The following is a 25601-nucleotide window of genomic DNA, read 5'->3' as shown; positions in this document are numbered from 1 at the left end:
AATCACTTCTAAACTTTGTGAACATCATCGTCAAACTAATGCACATTCACTTGAGTCAAACTGATAGGACTAGAGACTTTTTTTGTCAAGGCTTATCAAAGCTTGCTAGGAATGTCATTGTGGGTTTGCTCGCAATTAAGCAATGAATACTTCATTCGATTCTGATTTGTTACTTTTCCGATTAAAAAATATTAAAAAATTTGAACTATTCTGCATTTTTTTATTGGCTTAAGATAGCCACTTCTTTATTTCACTGTTTTATTTCTTTTTATAAAGACCTTTCAAACAATGTGTAACTTGACGGAGGTTTACATTTAACATTTTTAAGTTGGACCCAAGATTTTGTGTTTTGTTTGGTGTAGAGGCAGAGAGGGTGGCCCAGTTTACCAGCCAGTTGTGGTGGAGATGGGACGCTGACCTTCCTTGGACAACTCATGTCGCAGTCTCACAGCAGTCTGCGTGACCTGTACCAGTGCAGCCACCCACAGTTGGATAGGCTGGTCAGTGTGGCCACCGCGGCTGGTGCTCTTGGCGCTCGGCTTACTGGAGCTGGGTGAGTTGAGGTCTACGTCATAAGGTGTCGATTAATGTAAATAAGAGTTTATATAAAAGTTAAGAGTTGTTTTTGCTTTTACTGACGTGAAGTGATATTTTACTTTATATGTGTACCTATCTATATATACCTGTACGTTATGCATATATGTATCACATATGTATTGTACATAGTCTGTTCCAAAGATATTGTTGTTAGTCACTGCAATTATAATTATTAGATCTGAAACTAGGTTGTTTTGGAGTGATGCTGGCAGGCCATTTAGGATGGTAGTAATTCAATTTATTGTAAATGAGTCTCTCAAACATAACATACAGGTAAAAAAAATGTTGGGTGTTAGCTGCTGGTTTGTTTGAATTTTGAATATTTTGAAAATCTAAATAGTAAAATAAAGCTATTTGAGAGTATTTTGTTATAGAAAAATAAATATCAGCGTTTAGTGCAACAAACATGGTAAGTCCCCATAGACCTTCATCGTAATCACTTTTAGTAACTGATTACAGAAATTTAAATCATAAATTATTTGAATATCCCATGTTGGCAATTGGCTGAAATGCACTGTTTGCTATATTTTGTATTAAATACCAAAGAAAGGTTATTGTTCATAATCCATTTGGCTAGGCATGTTTATTGTCATATGAGTATCTCGATTGGCTATGATGGTTTATGTAACCGAGATATACAAACACAAAAAGTAGAAGATTATGATGCCATCGTGTGTTTGGGTTTTTTTTAAACATTTTACTGTGACAATTTCACACACTAACTGTCAGTGTAAATATAAATATTGTCTCTATAATTTTTGTGAATTATGGACACATCATTAATGTCTGGTTAGAGTTAAGTATCCATGCTATAAATTCTATGGTCTAATTAGCCTACATTATCCTACTAGTTTTTAACTAGGAGTATTGCAGCTTGCACAATGTGTGAGGTTTGCCAAGTGACTGAAGTTGTTATAAAGAGTTGGGCAGTTTATCTTTTACATTTTCAATGTATTATTTTTACTTCGATGGTTGCTTATCTAATACAGAAAGATCAATCCAGTTCAGTCTTTGTGTTATGATTTTAAGATCCCCTATATAACTAGAAGTATGGGGTTATTTCATATACCCCAATCTTCTCTCTTGATTAGTATTAAGTTGTGTCAACAGCATTAGACAAATTTAACTTAGAATGAAGGTGTTTCTCTAAATCTGTATGAATCCCTTTAAAATAGGAGTGGTATTCTTGGATTGATTTTTATATAATCAGACTGTCTTCAAAGGTTTGAAATTGGCAGAATAATTTTTTTTAAACTCATACTAGGATTAAAATAAACAGCTATTAGGATGTAAAATTCTGGGTTTCATCCATTATTACATTCAAGGCAATATTAAAGTCTGGAGTTATTTATTTGAACCTCAGCAGGGCAGTTGGCAATAATTAATTTTTTTGTGAAAATGTAAAATTTTGGTATACCACAATACATTTTTGTTATGCAATGAAATTTGAAACATTAAAAAAAATGTTCTCCTATATTGTTATGTAAAACTGAAATTACCAAATATTGTATCTAAAAACATTATGGTTGTACAATATTTTACAAAAAACAAATCAATATAAAACACAAGAAAAGTTGTGATTTTGTAATAGTTGATAATGTTTTTTGTACAAAGAAAAAATAATCAACTACATATCTAAAAATTCTAACTTAGAACAAAAACTCTACATACACTCCACTGTGTGTGTACAGTATGTGTGTTTTTATTTTCAATTATTTTTTACAAAATTTTAATCACTAGTATTTTGTTCTGTGGCACGATTTTAGTTCATAACAGTGATTTTAAGTCATCAAACTCTTTTTGTGATAATAAGAACAAGAATATTTTACCTGTCGTTCAGGTTTACAAAAACATTGACGAAGTCATTCATATTGAGCAGTATTTAGATGTCCATTAACCTACTTAATACGATAATATTAAGATTCATAGGAAATAAGTTAATAAATAAAGTCAGATAAAATAGTTATTGTATAGTAAAAATCTGAATAAACTTAATCGCTATGAAAATTAGAAACTAAACTAACAATAGAAATAAAACAACTTTAACATTTACTAAACAAAATATGAATTAATTTTAAAACAAAATTCAATAGACATACTGTCAAAAAAAAAAAAAAAAAAATAATAAGTGCAGTGGTGCATATTATTATAATTGTACAGTAACTAAATTATTAGTTTAATAAGCCTTGAAACAATTTTGCACGACATACAAATGTACAGCAGAATTTGGCATTGTTCACACGGCCATCATTATTTTCAAAATCATTCTACAAAACTTTATAAATTCAGAGTTATGCAAGTTTTCACGATCCATTATTATACATAATGTAAACAAACTCATACAAATATTGAGTACAGCTGAGCAAAACAGACAATGATAATGAACAAAAATCTGGTAAATCACTGCAACTCATGGAAATGAAATAATTTGGATAGTTTGTTTGTTGCATCCAAAAACTCAGTAAGGAACAAACAGTCAATGATATCTAGTGGAAATACAGCGGATTAAGTTGACAGTTTAAATGCCAAATGCCTTACGCATCTTACCAGTGCTTAACTCTGCATTTGGCTCGGCTGAACGGCTCGTAAGATTAAGATTAACCAGCATATGTGTCTACCCCATTAGATTAAGATGAAGGAATTATTTTACAGTATGCGTTTAGAATGACAGACATGCTTATTAAAAAAGCATTTCCACTAATACCTTAAAATAGTTTATGAGGTTTAGCTGAAAAATGTTGAGATGAGAAACTTGATCCTGACTCTTTATCAAGGAATCGTTATTTATAAGATTTTATTGTAAGTAACAAATGTTCCGTTTATGTGTTGTCTTTATGCGGACACATGTTACCATTACAAAAGTTAAGGATTGAAGAAAAATTATTGTAGCTTATGACTAAAGTTGTGGCTTTGATAAACAATTATTGACATATAAACAAGGAAAAGCAAGAAAAAAGCAAAATCCAATAAATCTATCAAGACAGACCACGCTACTGAACAGGAACAGCTTATAACTAATCACATAAATAGAATTTAATCATTGGAAATTAAAAATATACAGATGAACAAAAGGCTTACTACCGCTAGGGAAACAGTCCTTTCTGAAACCAGAGAAATAGAAACTCAAACACCAACTAATTATGCGCTTTCCACCACCGAACTCATCTCTCTTGCTAGAAATTGCACAGTTTGAAAGTAGGCAGGAGCAAATGGAAAACAAACTTATGAGCTTCAGTGAACAAATTCACAAATATGGAGTTATCCAGGCACAAGAGGAAAACTCTGGAAGAAACCACTACAAAAAAGCTACACCACCACCTCCCAAAATTGAAAATCTCCTACAATAACACAAACACCAATAGCGTAAATACCTCAACTAGAAACAAAAAGGCTTAGAGAATGCAGGGGAAAAAACTTCTTCAGTGTCTCCCTCCAAAATGCTAGGTATTTGGCTGCAGGCAAAGGTGGCTCGCAGTCAGAGCCAAAGCTCCACACTTTCAAAGTCAGCAAATGCCCACCAATCACGGCTAAAACAGCTAGGAGAGAATGAAACATTAGAAGAGTTCTTCAACACAAACTTTAATGAGGCTTTAAATTTATGTCCTCTCCTTTCTGTGGATGTTGACTGTACAGAACACCAAGAGAACACAAAAGCAATAGGCACTTCAGTATTACGCCCAACCTATAGTAGAACACTTACCCTTAGTAAAAGCAAGGAGAGAAAACTATACTGTCCCAAAGACCGACACTAACTCTGCTCTTGTGATATCGCCCACACAGGGCACCCTCACAATCCAGGCAACATACATCAAACCAGCAATCTTTTTTAGACAAACTCAAGATGAAGGACACGAGGTCATAGTTGCATCAACAATAAGGTCCACACAGAATCAAAATAAACTACAAAAACTCACCATAGCTCACCATAATACGAGGGGTATCCAAAAAAGTTAAGTTTCCATTAATTATGAAAAAGTTAAAAAGACTCAAAAAATAACTGAAACACATTTATTCAACTTTTTAACATCATACCTTATTTTTCTACATAGTTACCATCCCTTTCTAAGCACTCTTGGTATCTAGGAAAGTAGTTTTTTTATTCCAGCATCACAAAATTCACCCGCCAAATTTTTAAGCCAAGTATCCACCTCATTTTGAAGGTCATCGCTGTTGGCAAATCGCCGACCGCCCAGGTGTCTTTTCAGCTCCGGAAACAGATGAAAATCGCTAGGCGCAAGATCTGGTGAGTATGGAGGATGACCAAAAACATCCCACTTAAATTTCCTCAAAAGTTCCATTGTTGCACGAGCAGCATGTGGTCGGGCGTTATCTTGAATAAGCAGAACCGTGCGCGACAAAAGTCCGCGCCGTTTATTCTGTATTGCCCGCCGAAGTCTGGTGAGAACTTCACAATACCTTTCTGCATTTATGTTTTCGCCACAAGGAAGATAGTCAATCAATAACACTCCACGGCAGTCCCAAAAAAACTGCCTCTCCTTTTTTTTGCCACAACCATACTCTGGCGTTTGGTCTCTGGAGTTGAGTGGTGAATCCATGTTTCATCACCAGTGGACTATTCTACTGAAAAGGTTTTCATCTTCATCGTCAAACAATCGCAAGAAAGACTGGGCAGCAGCCATTCGTTGTTGTTTTATGGGCATTGCTCAATAAGCGAGGCACCCATCTTGCACACACTTTTGCAAGCTGAAGATCTTCTGTCATTATATTGTGCACAGATGACCGGCTAACTTCAACACTTGACGGCAGTTTATATCCATAATTTCATCGAGAGTCACTCGCTTATTGTCAATAACTTGCTCGTACAGCATTAATGATGTCAGGTTGCCGAGAATTGGCCAGTCGGCCACTACGCTCATCGTCATGAACATTTTTCTCTTCCTTCCAAAAACATTGCACGCCAACGACGGACCATCTGAACGGACATAAACATGTTCACCATACACTTGACACAACTGACGATGAATTTCAAGGGCAGTTTCGTTTTTGGCGGTCAAGAAACGAATAACACTACGGACTTCGCAACTGGCGACAGAACGCAGTGGAGTCTCCATGATGTTTGGGCAGCAACTAACTGAGAAGCGTGACAATGGGCCAGTGACCGGCGCACCTGTTGCCAACCGAACCGCGCTACATATCCCCGCCCACAGCTGCACGCCGTGTTACGTACGCGTCTTTTTACAGAACAGAGAAACTTACTTTTTGGATACCCCTCGTATTGATGGCCTTCAAAAAAACAAAACAAAATCGACAGACTGACTCATTTTTTATTTGCACAACTCTAACCCAGACTTAATAATTCTCACAGAACATGGTCTAAGTAGAGAAAAGCTGGAAAACACGAGAATCCTTGGCTTCAGTCTCATAGGTGGTTTTGCCAGACAGCGGCACCGAAAAGGTGGAGTGGCTGTATTTGCGAACTTAAAACTGGAAAACAAAAATAGCAGTAACATCTATATCAAGAACTACATCAGAACCTATATGCGAAAGTATTCTTCTGAAAATTGAGCTTAAACAAAAATTTCTTCACCTACTAAGCGTATACAAGCCACCTTGCAGCAACTTGGAAAACGCAATAAACTTTTTATCATCGGAACTAGACAAAATCGTAAACATAAATGACCCGATACTGGTGATGGGAGATGTAAATGTTGACAACCTGGTTGACAGTTGCGACAAAAGAACTCTGGATGAAATGCTCCTTAGCTACGGCTTGAGAAGGCTTTCAAGTACCTCCAACCAGAATAACTAGTCATAGTCGGACCTCTATAGATTTTGTCTGTACAAAACACCAGAGAAACACTAATAACTACTAGAGTGCAAAAAACAGGTCTCTCGGACCACACTGCACAGCTATGTACTATCATCACCGATATGACAAAGCAAACACTGAACCAATCACAGAGAAGACAATTCACTACACGAACAGTGCAGGAACTGAAGCACAATCTTCAAGAACAAGATTGGTCACAAGTCATACTTACTGAGGACGCGGAGCTGCATACAAAGCATTCAATAAAATCCTTCAATCTGCTATGAACATAGCGTGCCCTCTCAAAATAATAAAGAATAGAAGAAATTTCACCAAAAATATTTGGGACAGTGAATGTCAGACTCTAAAATTGCTGTACTTGGAGGCCTTGAACAGAGAACTCATCACTGGTCACCCTGATGATAAAAAAGAAACAGCTCGAAGGAAAAAAACTTACGATCAAAAACTCAAAACACTTCGAAAACAGTGCAACTCAGCTTATATAGACAGGCCTGACAACAAATCAAAAGCCATGTGGAGAGTTTATAAATAATGAAAGAAAAGAAAAATCAACCAAAAATCAACTGGAATGTTTGAAAATAAATGAAGACATCTCGGATTCCCCAAAGGTCATTGCCAACCATTTGAATAACTTCTTTGCTACAACCGCTGACAGAACACTTAACAAAAATGGAAATAGACCAACACCAACGTCTACAATAGAACTAAATAACCTGCTCCAAATTCCAAAATTAAATTTTTTTGAAACAGATGAACTAAAAAATTGAAACAATTATTGACTCGTTAAAACCAAAAACATCAACAGGTGAGGATGAGATCTCCTCCAAACTAATTAAACAATGCAAACACGAAATCATCATCCCACTGACAATAGTTGTCAATAAATCACTCTCTCAAGGAACATTTCCCAGTGATCTGAAACTCTCAAGAATTTACCCAAAGTATAAAAGCGGAGCAGCAAATGAAGCCACCAGTTTACAGGCCAATCTCTCTCATATCAACATTTTCTAAAATTTTGGAACATGTAGTACGAAGTAGACTTCTGGGACATCTCAAACAGCATAATCGCCTTACATCTAGACAAACATGGCTTTGTGAAAGACAGATCCACCTCAACAGCAATAGCCCAACTAATAGAAGCCATAATAGACAAACTGGAAAAAGGACAGATCGCCTCAAGTATATTGTTGGACTTCAGTAAGGGCATTCGACTGTCTGGATCACAAACTTATCCTACAAAAGCTGCAGTATCTGGGAGTTACTAACAAGGAACTAGACTGGTTCAAGAGCTATTTAAGCAACAGGAAGCAGGTAGTCGAAATCACTCATATGGAGAACAATACTGTGAAGAAAGTAAAATCCGAACAACTACCAGTGAGCAGAGGAGTACCTCAAGGCTCCGTACTCGGACCTGTTTTGTACATTCTAGTAACTAATGACTTCTCAGACTATCTTAAGGACTACTGCAAAATAGTAATGTACGCTGATGACACAGCTCTGATTTTAGCAAATAAGGACAAGGACCAACTCGACATAGACTCTTTTATTGTATATAACCAGGCAAAACAATACTGCTATCTCAACTATCTGGTTTTAAATGACTTGAAGACACAGCAACTAATTTTCACAGCTAGACCAAAACAACTTCCATGGCGTCCCAGAAATAACAACAATAGAAACAGGAAAATACCTTGGAATAATCTTAGATCAAAATCTCTCTTGGGAACCCCATATAAACCAACTCTGTCACAAACTTAACAGCAGCCTATATGCAGTACGGAGAATGAAACAAATCAGCAGCACCCGAGTAGCTTTAACAGCTTACTACTCCCTGTTAGAATCTCACCTGAGATATGGTCTGATTGTCTGGGGAAGCACGACAATCGCAAACCTTCAACGGGTACTTATTATCCAAAAAAGTGCTATTAGGATTCTAAAAAAACTAGGACCACTAGACTCGTGTCGAGCAGCCTTCAGGGAGTTGGGAATCTTGACTGTGGTAAACATCTACATCCAAGAAACAATCCTCTTTGCAATAAGAACAGGCCAAGCAAGAACTGGTGACAATCATCCCTACAGCACCAGAAACAGGAGCAACTTCCTCCTCAATCATCACCATCTGAGCTTGTTTGAGAAAAAAACCGTCATACAGAGGAGCGCTGTTTTTCAACAAACTGCCCGAATCCTTGAGGAAGCTTCCAGAGAAGAACTTCAAATCTTCCTTAAAATGCTGGCTTCTGGAGCGTCCACACTACACTGTACAAGAGTTCACCCAATGGAGAACCAGCATCTTGTAATAACAGACACTGAATTGAACACAAATTGTAACACTAACACAAGTGACCTTTGCTCTGTTCTCTATGAATATGTGCAATAAAAAAAAAGTTACTTTAGGTTAACTCTTACATATGCCCTTGTTCCAAACCTCTTTATTTGAGTTGTGAAATAACAAAACAAAGACTTACACATTATAAACAGAACCAGATAGGACATAAAATAGTGAAACCCTTTGTTCATTTTAATACATTTAACTATTTATCTTAGTTATGGTTTAATTTTTAAACATGTTATATATATTCTTTGTATTTCAGGTGGGGTGGATGCATTGTTGCGCTGACCACAGAAGACAATGCAGACAAATTCATTGCTACTGTCAAGGAGCAGTTCTACGCCAACAACCCCGATGCTGTAGGCCAGAATATTAAAAACCTCATCTTCGCCACTCAGCCTGGTCAGGGGGTTCAGATCTACAGCCCTCATGCTGATTTCATTGTTAACTAGTCAGTTATTGATATGAATCCAGTGCCTTACAGTAAATAGCTACTTAATTGTGCCAAAGTATAGCAAAACGAATGCACACGTGGCATATGCTGTTTGGTCCCGTATGAGGGTGCATGTCGGTTGTTATAAGCTAATACTGAGAAGTGATATATTGACAGAAGTATTGTGACATGTAGTGGAGATTTTTGAGCTTTGTTATCCCAAGAGTATCACTTTACAAATTTAGTTCTGGACGTTGGCAACACGTTGATCTATCTTACTTCTAATAGTTTGGTGCACTTGTACTCACCAAATGCACTTGAGTGTGGTCGTTAACTGCACGACATATGCCATGTGCTCGAAAATAGTTCGATATTTTATCCAACTTAAGCTTATTGACTATCATTTGTCTGTGAGATAAAATCGTGAATTTATTATTTTACAATTTAGTAAACCCAACTTTTACATAAAATTTACATTTTGGCAGTGCTAAACTAATTTGTTTATAAGGACGTACCAACAAATAAACATTGTTTCAGAAGCATAAGAAAGTTAGGAAATATTGGTTTATACAGCCAACTTATTTACATTCTAAAGTGGATTGTTGAGTGAAATTGTACATTCCTAATCAAATGTATTGGAGACCAGAATAAAAATTATCTGCCTGCAACCTTTATCCTAGTACAAAGATGGGTCTGTTAAAGATGGAGATATTGGATTTTCTGTTATAGCTTCTGTTATCTCCATACTTTTTTATTCCTTCGGATGAGTGTTCCAGTCCATTGGAATTACTTTTTCAGTTGACATTGAAAACATATTACTCGAATATAGGTAAATATGGATCAGTGGTCAGGTTCTTTTTTATATTTGCAAAATGAACAGCTAAGACTAATTGGTTTACAATTTTTATCCTAAGTACACATATGAATCCTGAAAATATAAATTACGACTGTAATTTTGAGATGATTAGATTATTGCAATTAGTCATGATTTAAATCTTCTTGTCTCCTCTTAGCTTGTCAGGTCTTTTGAACAATATTAAAAATAATGACTTTATGCTTCAGAAGTTTTAACATAATTATAGATTTTGACAGCATTTTCCAATTCACCATTGCTTATTAATTATTTTGTAAACTGTACTGCATTGGCAATAACAATTAATTTGCTATGCTAATAAAAATTGTTTTTTAGATTTTTCAGTGAATGTTAGTAAGTTCAACAGGTATGATAATAAATTATGGGTAGTACATAAATCAATCCCATAGACACTCAAAAATAATAATATTTTGGCACTATGTGCTATATTATTCTAAACAGGTTCAAATTTATTTCAATCTTTTGAAAGTTTTTTTGTTTTTTTTTTTACACACAGAATTTATAGTTCAAATTTCTCTTTCTTTTGTTTTGCTCCTAAAGAAGTAAACTAACCACAACTTAGATAATACTCTGATATAAAAATGGGTTGTAAGTTAGTATCCTTTTAAATATTCAGAAAAACCCATGTGGGTCGTCTCATTACACTTCTTGAATATTTATTTTGATATTGGTATTTTGTAAGGAGATATAAATATTTTCTATCAATAAGATTGTACCTAGGATATGTGCTACATAGTTCAATGAGTTCAGTGCCATCTAAAGACAGCGCTAACATCATAAGAGTACTCTCTGTTGTAAAAACATTGTATAGCTCTCAGTTGCTGTGAATGTACAATATGTATTTCTCAATAAATAACTGATAATTTAACTTAATGGAATTACAACATTTTACAGATTGGTAAAAGTACTTTCCATCACCAGTTCAGGGATTAATGAACTAATATGCCTCATGAAAATCAATTTGATGTTCTTAAAGATTAAAATTATATATATATATATCCTACTTCAACTTTAGTAGGTTTTAGTTCCTCCATATTTCTAGTTTCAGTTCCTCTTTAGACTGAATCTTGAAATATATTTAGTTTTGCATTGAATTGTTATTAAAATGGAAAATGGGTGCAAACTTTTTTAAAGTGTTAAATTATGTTAGTTTTAATGAATTTTTAAACATATTACTTATATTGAATATAAGTTATAGTTGATTGATAGTGATTATGAAGTTATAGTATTTTCTTTATCTTAGCAAACTATATAAACATATGGTTATTTTTATTGCTATTTTACAATAATGAAATGTTAGTTTGTAAAGTTTGTAATCTGTAAAAAGAAAGTTATATAAAAATAATAAAATAAATTATATTTAAAAAAGTACACATTCTCTAATTTAACCATTTGAGTGCCACAGTGATAATCTGCTGCCACTAGAAGTTTGCAAAAAATGACACTGTAGTGGTCTGTTTGCCATCTTATATTTCTATGGATTACAACTTTTGATATTGTTTATTTCTATGTCCTATGATGTTGGTGGTTTGTCTAACATTGTCTAAAGGCCAATTTGCACTGTCATCCACGGGTGGAATGGAACAATATTGCTTAACACGACTGTAAAAGTATTTTAATGGGGCTATTCATAATAATGAATACAAGTACATACATGAATACCCATAAACATTCGTGGACGTCTTGTATGTGTCCATGCAGATCATTTGTGGAGCGATCAGTTTGGAGCATCCAGTGGACATGCATGACGTTAACTGGTGCAATACGATGAAAGTGGGCAGGAAAATATGTTTACACTACAATACTGTACATATGCAGTTTGTCTTGGCAGGTCCAAAGATATGTACCGGACTTCCATGCTAGTCACAGATTCTAGTGTAAAAAGTCCTTTTTATTGATTTTTTGTTCTATAACTATTGAAAAGAATTTTAGCCATAAAAGTGAATAGTTGTTTTGCTTCTTAGTTCTATTTGAGAAATGCAAGGTAGGAAAGGTTTTGTCACCACACATTTTTCGAGATTATAATGTCATTTTTTTAAATAAGTTTTGCTCCAATAGTCTGAAAATTTATTTTTGGTGATTACATTACATACTGTTGATTCACGGAAACAAAATTCCTTCGATAAAAAATATTTGTAGTTTATTAGCAAAACAAAATATTACTAACAAGACTTCTAAAAAGTGTTTTACTTTTTGATATTTTTTAACTTTTTATATTATAATTATTTTGTGATTTTCTTTTTTTTTACAAACAAGGTTGTAGTGAAAAAGAAAAAAACATTTTACACCAAATATGATAAGTAATTTATTAGGTCCTTCACTTGATTTATATATTTTTAGTAAAGTACTGCAAAGTGCCCTCTATTACCCCTAGTGCATGTGAGTGTGAGCATAAAAATACTTGAAGTTACAAAATTGTAAGTCAAGTAGAATTTTTACATAGCAACAAAAGAGTTGATGTAACAAAAATGTTGGCTGGATCAAAGCTCTATTAAGTAATTAAATATAAAAGGATAACAGGAGTTTGGACATTTGCCATCATTATATGTTATGAAAGGTATAACACAATGTTTCGAGTATTGGAATCAATCCTCTTCGTCAGGTGGGGGGGGGGGGGGATATTAATACATACAAAAATAATGAACAGAAAGAAGAAAGGGGGGGAAAAAAAAAGGATTCAAACATACCCAAAAGCTGCTTGGAGTCCAGTCCAGGCGTTGTCACTGCACAGGATAGGATGTAATTAAATATGATGTACAGGTAGGTAGGTAACATACATTATTTTATATTTAATTTTGAAATGAGTTTTGTTTGCATCTGTGCTTTTCTACTAGTAAACTAAGAATTGATTATGGTGGGATTAAAATACAAATTTTGTTTTTTTTTTATAGCAAACATTGTTTTATAAAAGTTTTAAATACCTGTTTATTAACATATTTGTGACAATATTTTGAAACTGTGCTCAGTTCAGGGAGCTAGTCACCATGGGTGTGTCATCATATAGTAAGACATTTGTCCTATATGGGTTAAATTAATAAAGGTATACAGTGCATTTATTATCTGCTCCCTTATTAATGTTAAAATAAGGATATATTGATTCAAAAAATGATAGATTCTGGTTTTTATACACTGTTTACTATTTTTACGTATAGTAGAGAAGTTTATTAACAACAAATATAGCATACCTAAGTCGTGAACTGTTGTAAAGAAATTCACATTCTTTAAAAAATGGCAGTGATTGGAAAGCAAAGAATATATATGTTGACAGTTTTTCATTGACATGCCTTTAACATGTTGACGACAACGGCTTATTTTCAGACTTTTTTATTTGCTGTTGGTTTTTTTCAATAATAATAACCAAAAAGTGATCATTTTTTACGTTAAACGTCTTAGTATAACAAGAAATGAGTGTAGCCTACAAAATTTTTGCACAAAAAATCTATTTCAATATGTTTTTTCAATGTTTTTCCGTGTGCCCCATGTGGTACCTTAAAAATTAATCAATCGTGCACCTGACAGGGTACATGATAGTCTAAGGTATTTATTTAAGTGCAGAATCACGTTCAACAAACCACCAAGATAGGCAAATAATACAAATGCTATTATGAAATGTATATCAACATGTGCCCAATCGGGTGCACAACACGCTTTACGAAAGCCCGGTACACATCGTCATGATCATGTTAATCAATTAACAATGATGTTGAATTCAACATACAGATAACAATCATACAACATATTGGGGCTGATTTCTATCCCTGATCAAATTATAAATCAATTATTTGAGCAAATTGATACTATAACCCCAACAATTATAGTATTTGCAAATAATAATTTATTTGAATTAATAAAAATTAAAAAGAAGAGAATTTTATCTCTATATTTAGGGTATGAACCTAATAGCTTTATTAGCTTATCTTTCTAAACTGTAAATTAGTGTATGATGCACATAAATTTTTGATATTTAAAGATAAGTTTAATTCTTAAATTTACAATAAAGGTAATTAAATTACATAATTTATTCTATCAAAATAATCCTTTATTCAGGCACTTTACTTTATATAGTGATAAAATAAAAATAGGGTATTATTTACTTAAAAGGATAATTTGATTGATTAATAAAATTAAGTTTAAATAACAATAATAATTAAAAATAAGATTTAATATTAATTGATTTTTAGTATAATACAAATGATCAATTATTTGAAAAAGATTAATTAAATATATTACTTCTAAATTTGACTAAAACATTTTATAAATAATTAATATTAAATATTATATTTTATAAATAAATCTACCCTCTATACTATATAAGAGGGTAGATTTAATTAATAATAAGTATTATATATATGTATATTAAATATATTATATATATATAAATAATTAATATTAAATATTATATTTTATAAATAAATCTACCCTCTATACTATATAAGAGGGTAGATTTAATTAATAATAAGTATTATATATATATGTATATTAAATATATTATATATATATATATAAATAATTAATATTAAATATTATATTTTATAAATAAATCTACCCTCTATACTATATAAGAGGGTAGATTTAATTAATAATAAGTATTATATATATGTATATTAAATATATTATATATATATAAATAATTAATATTAAATATTATATTTTATAAATAAATCTACCCTCTATACTATATAAGAGGGTAGATTTAATTAATAATAAGTATTATATATATGTATATTAAATATATTATATATATATAAATAATTAATATTAAATATTATATTTTATAAATAAATCTACCCTCTATACTATATAAGAGGGTAGATTTAATTAATAATAAGTATTATATATATGTATATTAAATATATTATATATATATAAATAATTAATATTAAATATTATATTTTATAAATAAATCTACCCTCTATACTATATAAGAGGGTAGATTTAATTAATAATAAGTATTATATATATGTATATTAAATATATTATATATATATAAATAATTAATATTAAATATTATATTTTATAAATAAAATCTACCCTCTATACTATATAAGAGGGTAGATTTAATTAATAATAAGTATTATATATATGTATATTAAATATATTATATATATATAAATAATTAATATTAAATATTATATTTTATAAATAAATCTACCCTCTATACTATATAAGAGGGTAGATTTAATTAATAATAAGTATTATATATATGTATATTAAATATATTATATATATATAAATAAATTAATATTAAATATTATATTTTATAAATAAATCTACCCTCTATACTATATAAGAGGGTAGATTTAATTGATATTAAGTATAATTTTTTTAATTTAAATTCTAAATTAATTTAAACTATATTAAAATTAATAATAATATAATTAATATTATTTCCTATTTTTTTTTAATTAATATTAAACTAAATTAATGATTTAATTTTATTAGTAATATCTAATTGAAAATTTAATAATTAAGAAATTTATATTAATCCCAACTTAATATTAAATTTCATATAATTATTAAATATATCAACCTTCTTTCTAATAAGAGAAAGAAAGAAGGTTGAATTAACAATTATGACATACAGTAAGTAATAATGAATATTAATATAATTAATCTATAGTATGAACTAATAAAACATTTTAGAATTAAATAAATGTTAAAATCAATTTAAAATTATGATTATAAGTGACAAAGCTAATAATTATATTCAATTAAATTTTAATTCAATATTGAATATTCCATATGCATAAATATGAGTAATATAGTTTAAATAATTAAGAAATTTATATTAATCCCAACTTAATATTAAATTTCATATAATTATTAAATATATCAACCTTCTTTCTAATAAGAAGAAAGAAAGAAGGTTGAATTAACAATTATGACATACAGTAAGTAATAATGAATATTAATAGAATTAATCTATAGTATGAACTAATAAAACATTTTAGAATTAAATAAATGTTAAAATCAATTTAAAATTATGATTATAAGTGACAAAGCTAATAATTATATTCAATTAAATTTTAATTCAATATTGAATATTCCATATGCATAAATATGAGTAATATAGTTTAAATAATTAAGAAATTTATATTAATCCCAACTTAATATTAAATTTCATATAATTATTAAATATATCAACCTTCTTTCTAATAAGAAGAAAGAAAGAAGGTTGAATTAACAATTATGACATACAGTAAGTAATAATGAATATTAATAGAATTAATCTATAGTATGAACTAATAAAACATTTTAGAATTAAATAAATGTTAAAATCAATTTAAAATTATGATTATAAGTGACAAAGCTAATAATTATATTCAATTAAATTTTAATTCAATATTGAATATTCCATATGCATAAATATGAGTAATATAGTTTAAATAATTAAGAAATTTATATTAATCCCAACTTAATATTAAATTTCATATAATTATTAAATATATCAACCTTCTTTCTAATAAGAAGAAAGAAAGAAGGTTGAATTAACAATTATGACATACAGTAAGTAATAATGAATATTAATAGAATTAATCTATAGTATGAACTAATAAAACATTTTAGAATTAAATAAATGTTAAAATCAATTTAAAATTATGATTATAAGTGACAAAGCTAATAATTATATTCAATTTAATATTAAGTTAATTAAATATAAATATTCCAATTATGCATAAACTATGAGTAATATAGTTTAAATAATTAAGAAATTTATATTAATCCCAACTTAATATTAAATTTCATATAATTATTAGCTTTGTCACTTATAATCATAATTTTAGAATTGAATTTTAACATTTATTTAAATTCTAAAATGAATATTATTAGTTCATACTATAGATTAATTCTATTAATATTCATTATTACTTACTGTATGTCATAATTGTTAATTCAACCTTCTTTCTTTCTTCTTATTAGAAAGAAGGTTGATATATTTAATAATTATATGAAATTTAATATTAAGTTGGGATTAATATAAATTTCTTAATTATTTAAACTATATTACTCATATTTATGCATATGGAATATTCAATATTGAATTAAAATTTAATTGAATATAATTATTAGCTTTGTCACTTATAATCATAATTTTAAATTGATTTTAACATTTATTTAATTCTAAAATGTTTTATTAGTTCATACTATAGATTAATTCTATTAATATTCATTATTACTTACTGTATGTCATAATTGTTAATTCAACCTTCTTTCTTTCTTCTTATTAGAAAGAAGGTTGATATATTTAATAATTATATGAAATTTAATATTAAGTTGGGATTAATATAAATTTCTTAATTATTTAAACTATATTACTCATATTTATGCATATGGAATATTCAATATTGAATTAAAATTTAATTGAATATAATTATTAGCTTTGTCACTTATAATCATAATTTTAAATTGATTTTAACATTTATTTAATTCTAAAATGTTTTATTAGTTCATACTATAGATTAATTTCTATTAATATTCATTATTACTTACTGTATGTCATAATTGTTAATTCAACCTTCTTTCTTTCTTCTTATTAGAAAGAAGGTTGATATATTTAATAATTATATGAAATTTAATATTAAGTTGGGATTAATATAAATTTCTTAATTATTTAAACTATATTACTCATATTTATGCATATGGAATATTCAATATTGAATTAAAATTTAATTGAATATAATTATTAGCTTTGTCACTTATAATCATAATTTTAAATTGATTTTAACATTTATTTAATTCTAAAATGTTTTGATTAGTTCATACTATAGATTAATTCTATTAATATTCATTATTACTTACTGTATGTCCATAATTGTTAATTCAACCTTCTTTCTTTCTTCTTATTAGAAAGAAGGTTGATATATTTAATAATTATATGAAATTTAATATTAAGTTGGGATTAATATAAATTTCTTAATTATTTAAACTATATTACTCATATTTATGCATATGGAATATTCAATATTGAATTAAAATTTAATTGAATATAATTATTAGCTTTGTCACTTATAATCATAATTTTAAATTGATTTTAACATTTATTTAATTCTAAAATGTTTTATTAGTTCATACTATAGATTAATTCTATTAATATTCATTATTACTTACTGTATGTCATAATTGTTAATTCAACCTTCTTTCTTTCTTCTTATTAGAAAGAAGGTTGATATATTTAATAATTATATGAAATTTAATATTAAGTTGGGATTAATATAAATTTCTTAATTATTTAAACTATATTACTCATATTTATGCATATGGAATATTCAATATTGAATTAAAATTTAATTGAATATAATTATTAGCTTTGTCACTTATAATCATAATTTTAAATTGATTTTAACATTTATTTAATTCTAAAATGTTTTATTAGTTCATACTATAGATTAATTCTATTAATATTCATTATTACTTACTGTATGTCATAATTGTTAATTCAACCTTCTTTCTTTCTTCTTATTAGAAAGAAGGTTGATATATTTAATAATTATATGAAATTTAATATTAAGTTGGGATTAATATAAATTTCTTAATTATTTAAAACTATATTACTCATATTTATGCATATGGAATATTCAATATTGAATTAAAATTTAATTGAATATAATTATTAGCTTTGTCACTTATAATCATAATTTTAAATTGATTTTAACATTTATTTAATTCTAAAATGTTTTATTAGTTCATACTATAGATTAATTATATTAATATTCATTATTACTTACTGTATGTCATAATTGTTAATTCAACCTTCTTTCTTTCTCTTATTAGAAAGAAGGTTGATATATTTAATAATTATATGAAATTTAATATTAAGTTGGGATTAATATAAATTTCTTAATTATTTGATTAATTTTTTCTTGGTCTTATTTTTATAACTTATATTTAGTTTTATTTCCTATTTTCTTTTATTGCCTTAATAAAGTTTGATTCTTTCTTTTTTATTAGTTTGTTAAATTGATTATATGAATAACTATTAAATTAATTTTTATTCAGTAATTAGTATTAATTTTAATTTTATTTTTGATTTAGATATTTAATTAGGTTTGGTTAAATTTGTGCCAGCATTCGCGGTTAGACAATTAATCCAAGTTAATATTTTAGGTTAAGTATTTTATTTGAATTTAATTTTTTTTTGCTTAGGTGGAATTTGTATTTAAATTAATTTCTATTTTTTTGTAATGCGAAATTTATTTTTTAAACTAGGATTAGATACCCTATTATTGTAAATTTAAATTTTATTCCTGAATAGTATTAGTTATGTTCTTTTAAACTCGAAGAATTTGGCGGTAAATTAATCTTACTAGAGGAACCTGTTTTTTAATTGATAAACCACGATTTTTTATACTTAAATTAAATTTGTATATCTCTATAATTTGGAGTGTGTTTTAAGATTTATTCTCTTTTACTTTTAAAGATTTATATTAGGTCAAGGTGCAGTTTTATTTAAGTAAACATGGGTTACTTTAATTATAAATTATTAGGATAATAATTTTTATAATTATTTTGAATAAGGATTTAGTAGTAATTTCGAATAAATATTCGTTTTGAATTTTGTTCTAATTTATGTACATATCGCCCGTCACTCTCAATAATATGGGATAAGTCGTAAAAAAAGTAGTTTTACCGGAAGGTGAAGCTAGAAAGTCAGATAGTAGCTTATATTAAAGCTTATTATTTACATTAATACAAAAATTTATTAATTTTATCTGATAATATTTTCTTATTTTTATTTATTTTTATTATAATATTATTTTATTTTTTTTAGTACTATTATTAAAATAATTTTTATTTTTAACTGATTAGGTTTTTATTATTATTATTTTTAATTCATTTTTAGTACCTTTTGTATCATGGTTGATTTAATATTTTATTTATAATTTTTTTCCCGAAAATTAGATATTTATTTTTATATTTTTTTTAATGTTTTATATTTATTTATAATTTAAAAATGGTAATTAAAAGTTAATCGTTCTTTTTATATCTGGTTACTTTAGAAATTAATTTAATTAAGGATTGATGGTTGATTTTTATTTAAAATTTGCTTTTCTTAAATTTCTTAGGATAAGCTAAGTTTTTATTTAAAATTTTTTTTTTTATTCAATTTTACAGCTTTAATATTATGCATTTTTAGTTTTTAATATATTAATTTATTTAAATTTAATTTTTTTATATTTATTTTTTTATAAGGTTTATTTATTGAATAAAATTTTATTTTAAATACTGATTAAATTAGTATAATTTTAATTTATATTTTATGAACTCGACATATTTAATTTTCAACTGTTTATCAAAAACATTTCTTTTAGGAAAATTTTAAAAGTAAATTCTGCCCTATGATTATTTAAATGGCTGCAGTATTCTGACTGTGCAAAGGTAGCATAATAATTAGTCTTTTAATTGAAGGCTGGTATGAATGAATAGATGAGGGATTAATTTTATTTTTTTTAATTTTATAATTTGATTTTTAGGTAAAAAAGCCTATTTTTTTTTTTGGGACGATAAGACCCTATAGAACTTTAATTTTAATAAGTTTTATGTATTTTTTAGTAAATTTATCTTTTAATTTTATTAATTTTTTTTCTGGGGCGGAAGATAAATTTGACTTTATTTTTTTAATTCATTTAATTTATGTAATTTAGATCCAATAATGATTTTAAGATTAAGTTACCTTAGGGATAACAGCGTTATTTTAATGAGGAGTTCTTATCTATATTAAAGTTTGCGACCTCGATGTTGAATTAAGATTAGATTGAGGGGCAGGTTTTTCATTTCTAAGTCTGTTCGACTTTTAAATTCTTACATGATTTGAGTTCAAACCGGTGTAAGCCAGGTTGGTTTCTATCTAGAAATATTAAGATTTTTTTAGTACGAAAGGACCATTAAATCCAATTTATATTGTGTTGAAATAATGCTAGATTGGCAGATTTTAGTGCAATAAATTTAGAATTTATAAAAATGATTAATTCATATCTAGTAATTTTTTTTATTACATCTTTAATTTTAATTATTTTAGTAATAGTTTCTGTCGGTTTTTTCACTTTATTAGAACGCAAGGTTCTAAGTTATATACAGATTCGTAAAGGCCCAAATAAAGTAGGTTTTATGGGCTTACTACAACCTTTTAGAGATGGTATTAAGCTTTTTTTAAAGGAGCAGGTTTGACCAATTAATTCTAATTCATTAATTTATTATTTATGCCCTTTATTTAGTTTGATTCAATCTTTATTTATTTGGTGTTTATTTCCTTTTTATTGAAATTGTATTAGATTTGTTTTTGGTATGTTATTTTTTTTATGTTGTTCTAGACTTAGAATTTATGGTCTTATTATTTGTGGCTGATCTTCAAATAGAAGTTATTCTATGTTAGGATGTATTCGTAGAATTTCACAGGCTATTTCTTATGAGGTTTCATTATCTTTAATTATATTATGTTTTTTTTTAATAATTAATGGTTACAATTTTATTAATTTTTTTGTTTTTCAGATTAGTAGATGATTTTTTTTTGTTCAGTTCCTATATTTTTATGCTGATTTTCTTGTTGTTTAGCTGAGAGAAATCGTACACCATTTGATTTTTCTGAGGGGGAAAGTGAATTAGTTTCTGGATTTAATATTGAGTATGGTTCTGGCGGATTTGCTTTATTATTTATTTCTGAATATGCTAGTATTATTTTTATTTCTAGTTTAACTGTTATTATTTTTTTTGGGGGTGATTTTTATAGATTTATTTTTTTTATTAAGTTAATTTTTTTTTGTTTTTTTATTTATTTGAGTTCGTTGTTCTTTTCCTCGGTTTCGTTATGATAAACTGATATATTTAGCATGGAAGTGTTATCTTCCTATTTCTTTAAGTTTTATTATTTTTTTTGTTTTTATTAAGGTTTTAGTCTTTTATCATTTTTTTTTGTAAAGTTATTAAATTTCTCTTTCTTATATTTTCAAAATATAAACTTTATATAAGCTAAATAACTATTTAATAATTTTATCTCATATTTTTGAAATTAATGGATCTCTAATAAAGTAAATAAAATATATAACTGTTAATATTATTCCTGTTTCTGTATAGGGTAGTTCTACAGGCCGTGCTCCAATTCATGTTAGAAGAATTACTGTTGAAGAAAATATTCAAAAGTTGATTTGATTAATTGGATAAAATTCAATTCCTTTAAATTTTATTTTTATGGAGAATGGTAAAATTATTAAAATTAAAATTGATAAAAACAATGCCATCACCCCCCCTAATTTATTAGGAATTGACCGTAGAATTGCATATGCAAATAAGAAGTATCATTCAGGTTGAATGTGAATTGGGGTTACCATAGGGTTTGCAGGAGTAAAATTATCTGGGTCTGATAATATGTAAGGTTCAGTTATATTTAAAATTAGAAGTATAGTAATGATAATTGAAAATCCTATTAAGTCTTTAATTGAGAAATATGGGTGAAATGGAATTTTATCAATGTTTGAGTTAATCCCAATTGGGTTATTTGAACCTGTTATATGAAGAAAAAATAGATGAATAATTGTTATTATTATAATAATAAATGGTAAAAGAAAATGAAGTCTAAAAAATCGTGATAGTGTTGCATTATCTACAGCGAATCCCCCTCAAATTCAGTTAACTAATATTCTTCCAATGTAAGGGAGCGCTGACAATAAATTTGTAATAACAGTTGCTCCTCAAAAAGATATTTGACCTCATGGTAAAACGTACCCTAAGAATGCTGTAGCTATTGTTAATAATATAATTATTACTCCTACTATTCATGTTTTAATAAACTTGTATGACCCATAATATATACCTCGTCCTGTATGTAAATATATGCAGATAAAAAATATTGATGCACCATTTGAATGGATTGTTCGCATTAATCAACCGTAATTTACATCTCGAGTAATGTGATTTACTCTATTAAATGCTATTTCAATATTTGATGTATAATGTATTGATAATAAAATACCTGTAATTAGTTGAATAGTTAAGCATAAACCTAAAATTGATCCAAAATTTCATCATGATGATAAATTTAAAGGGGCTGGTAAATCAATTAATGAGTAATTAATAATTTTAATAATTGGGTTATTTTTTCGTATTGGCTTATTCATAAGTTTTTTTTCGTAAAGGTCCTTCGTGTAACTTGACAATTTTTGTTGTGGAAATTATAGTTAATAGTAAAAATATTACTATAATTATAGTAATGATTATTGATTTTTCATTGTATAATTTGATTATTGAAATTTTTTCTATTGGGTTATTTTCTGATAATTCTAGTTTATCTATTACTTGATTTTCATTTATTATTTCGTCACTGATAATAATAAAAATAATTATTGTTAATGTTATATTTATATTTAATTTAAATTTTTCATTTGATGCAATTCTTCTTATATATATAAATAGAATCATTAATCCACCAATTATTATTAAAAATGTAATTATTATAAATCATGTTGTAATTATTATTTTATTTATTAACATACATATAAATAATGTTTGTACAATAAGTATTATTCCTATGGACATAGGGTTTTTTAATAAAATAAGTATTATTGGGATAATAATTATAATTTTTAATAGTGTAATTTTAATTACAGCAAATAGTTTATTAAAATATTAATTTTGGAGATTAAAGATGTAAATTCTACTTTGCTGATGTTTTAAAGATAGAAATCTAAATTTAGTTTACAAGACTAATATTTTATATTAAATTATTAAAACTAATGAATTTTCTATTTTTTTTATTTATGTTTGTATTTAGTTTAATTTCTATAATCTATATTCGTAATCATATTCTTTTATGTTTATTAAGATTGGAATTTTTAGTTTTATCACTTCTTTGTATAATTATATTGATTTGTTTAATATCTAATTATACATTTTATCTTTATATTTATTTTATAACTTTTTATGTTTGTGAGGGTGTTTTAGGCTTAAGAATTTTAGTTTCTTTAATTCGAAGTCATGGAAATGATTATTTAAATTCTATTATATTATGATAAAATTTATTTTATTTGTTTTGTTTTTAACCCCCTTTTTATTTATTAATTATTGATTTTTAATTCAGTTTTTTTTTATTTTTTTAATATTGTTATTTTTAGTAAATAGTTGTTATGGATTTTTTGGTTCAGTTAGTTATTTTTTTGGTATTGACAACATTTCTTATGGTTTAATTATTTTAAGAATTATAATTAGTAGTTTAATAATTTTATCTAGATCATCTATTTTTGGTTCATTAATATCTTCATTCTTTTTATTTTGTTGTTATCTGTTAATAATTAGTTTAATTTTAATTTTTTGTGTTATAAAGATAATTATTATATATTTTTTTTTTGAGTTTAGACTTATTCCCCTTTTTTTAATTATTATAGGTTGAGGGTATCAACCAGAACGTTTAATTTCAGGTTTATACTTGTTTTTTTATACTTTGTTAGCCTCTTTACCTTTATTATTAGTAATTATTTATTTATATATAAGTTTTGGCAGTATAAGTTTTGATTATAATTTTGGTGTCTCATTAAGTTTCATAATACATTTTAAAAAAGAAGGTATGTCATAAAATGGACATAGCAAATTTGCTAGTCCACTGGACAGTGGCTAGGTTCATAGTTCTCACTATAGTATTAAATTTGTATAAATGGCAATAGCCTTATTTAATTTCAATAAACATTGACTCGTAAAAAGTACTTGCTCTGGCAGGACTCGAACCCGGATCTCTCACTTGCCGGGTGAATGTGCTACCATTACACCACAGAGTCCTCATTTTTTACGATTCAATTATTTTGTACTTGGTGTATAAAAATTGGAGTCCTGGCAGAGCAAGTACTTAATTTAACCAAGCATACTTAATATTTGCTGAAATATACAGTTAAAAGTATTTTGCATTACAATTTTTAAGTTTCTTATCTGGACATTTTATTGGTCTATGCTAAACAGTAGTTGCAGAAAATGTTGATATAAGAAGTGATGTTACCATCAAGCTTACTCCATGCTTTCAAGACTATAAAAGTAAATAAACTGAAAATTGTAGTTAATATGGTTCTACTGTCATAAAACTATGTTTACACAAAAACAGTTGATTACCTTTTACAGACTTTAGAAGTGAACTCCATTCTTTGAAAAAATAACTTAAATTTGTATTAATAATGACGTTTATTAATAAAGATAAAAACTATCCTATCGTTTAAGTTTGAACAAACAATACATAAGTCAAAAAATTTCATTGGAATCAGTTCATTAGTTTCAGAGATTAGCGTAAATGACATTGTGACACGAGAGTTTTATATATAAAGATATATATACAGGGGTGCTGAAAAGTCCTGGAACGGTCTAATAACTTTTGAACTAATTACAATATAAGAACCAAAATTTACATCAAGCTTTTGCTCATATAAAACTATTATTTTATGTATTTCACCATGATATCCTGCTTATGGGGGACGTCACGCTAGGGGTTGGTGAAAATTCTTAAATAGAAGCATAGGTCGAGTCGTACATAAAATTAAAGCTCTTTTTAATTAGAAACATTTTGGCGAAAATCTGACATAAAACAGTTGACGCATTACAAAATGGCGGA

The 25601-nt window shown here is 27.5% G+C and overlaps 1 protein-coding gene and 1 pseudogene across 2 annotated transcripts; one reads left to right on the top strand and one right to left on the bottom strand.

Moving 5' to 3' along the window:
- Positions 1 to 362: 362 nt before the first annotated feature.
- On the top strand, positions 363 to 11395 carry LOC124372948 (N-acetylgalactosamine kinase-like; the record flags this gene model as incomplete). Its single annotated transcript, XM_046831362.1, has 2 exons — positions 363 to 553; positions 8980 to 11395. Coding segments are annotated over 2 exons (381 nt in total), but the record flags the coding sequence as incomplete, so codon positions are not given.
- Positions 11396 to 21997: 10602 nt separating this feature from the next.
- LOC124372949 lies at positions 21998 to 23416 on the bottom strand (annotated as a pseudogene). Its single transcript, XR_006923379.1, has one exon. The product of XR_006923379.1 is annotated as a cytochrome b-like (transcript).
- Positions 23417 to 25601: the final 2185 nt, after the last annotated feature.

Source organism: Homalodisca vitripennis, unplaced genomic scaffold (genome assembly GCF_021130785.1).
Source record: "Homalodisca vitripennis isolate AUS2020 unplaced genomic scaffold, UT_GWSS_2.1 ScUCBcl_4476;HRSCAF=10660, whole genome shotgun sequence".
Taxonomy (NCBI): Eukaryota; Metazoa; Arthropoda; class Insecta; order Hemiptera; family Cicadellidae; genus Homalodisca; species Homalodisca vitripennis.
The sequence above is the reverse complement of the archived record's forward strand: the minus strand, read 5'-3'. Positions and strand labels throughout refer to the sequence as shown.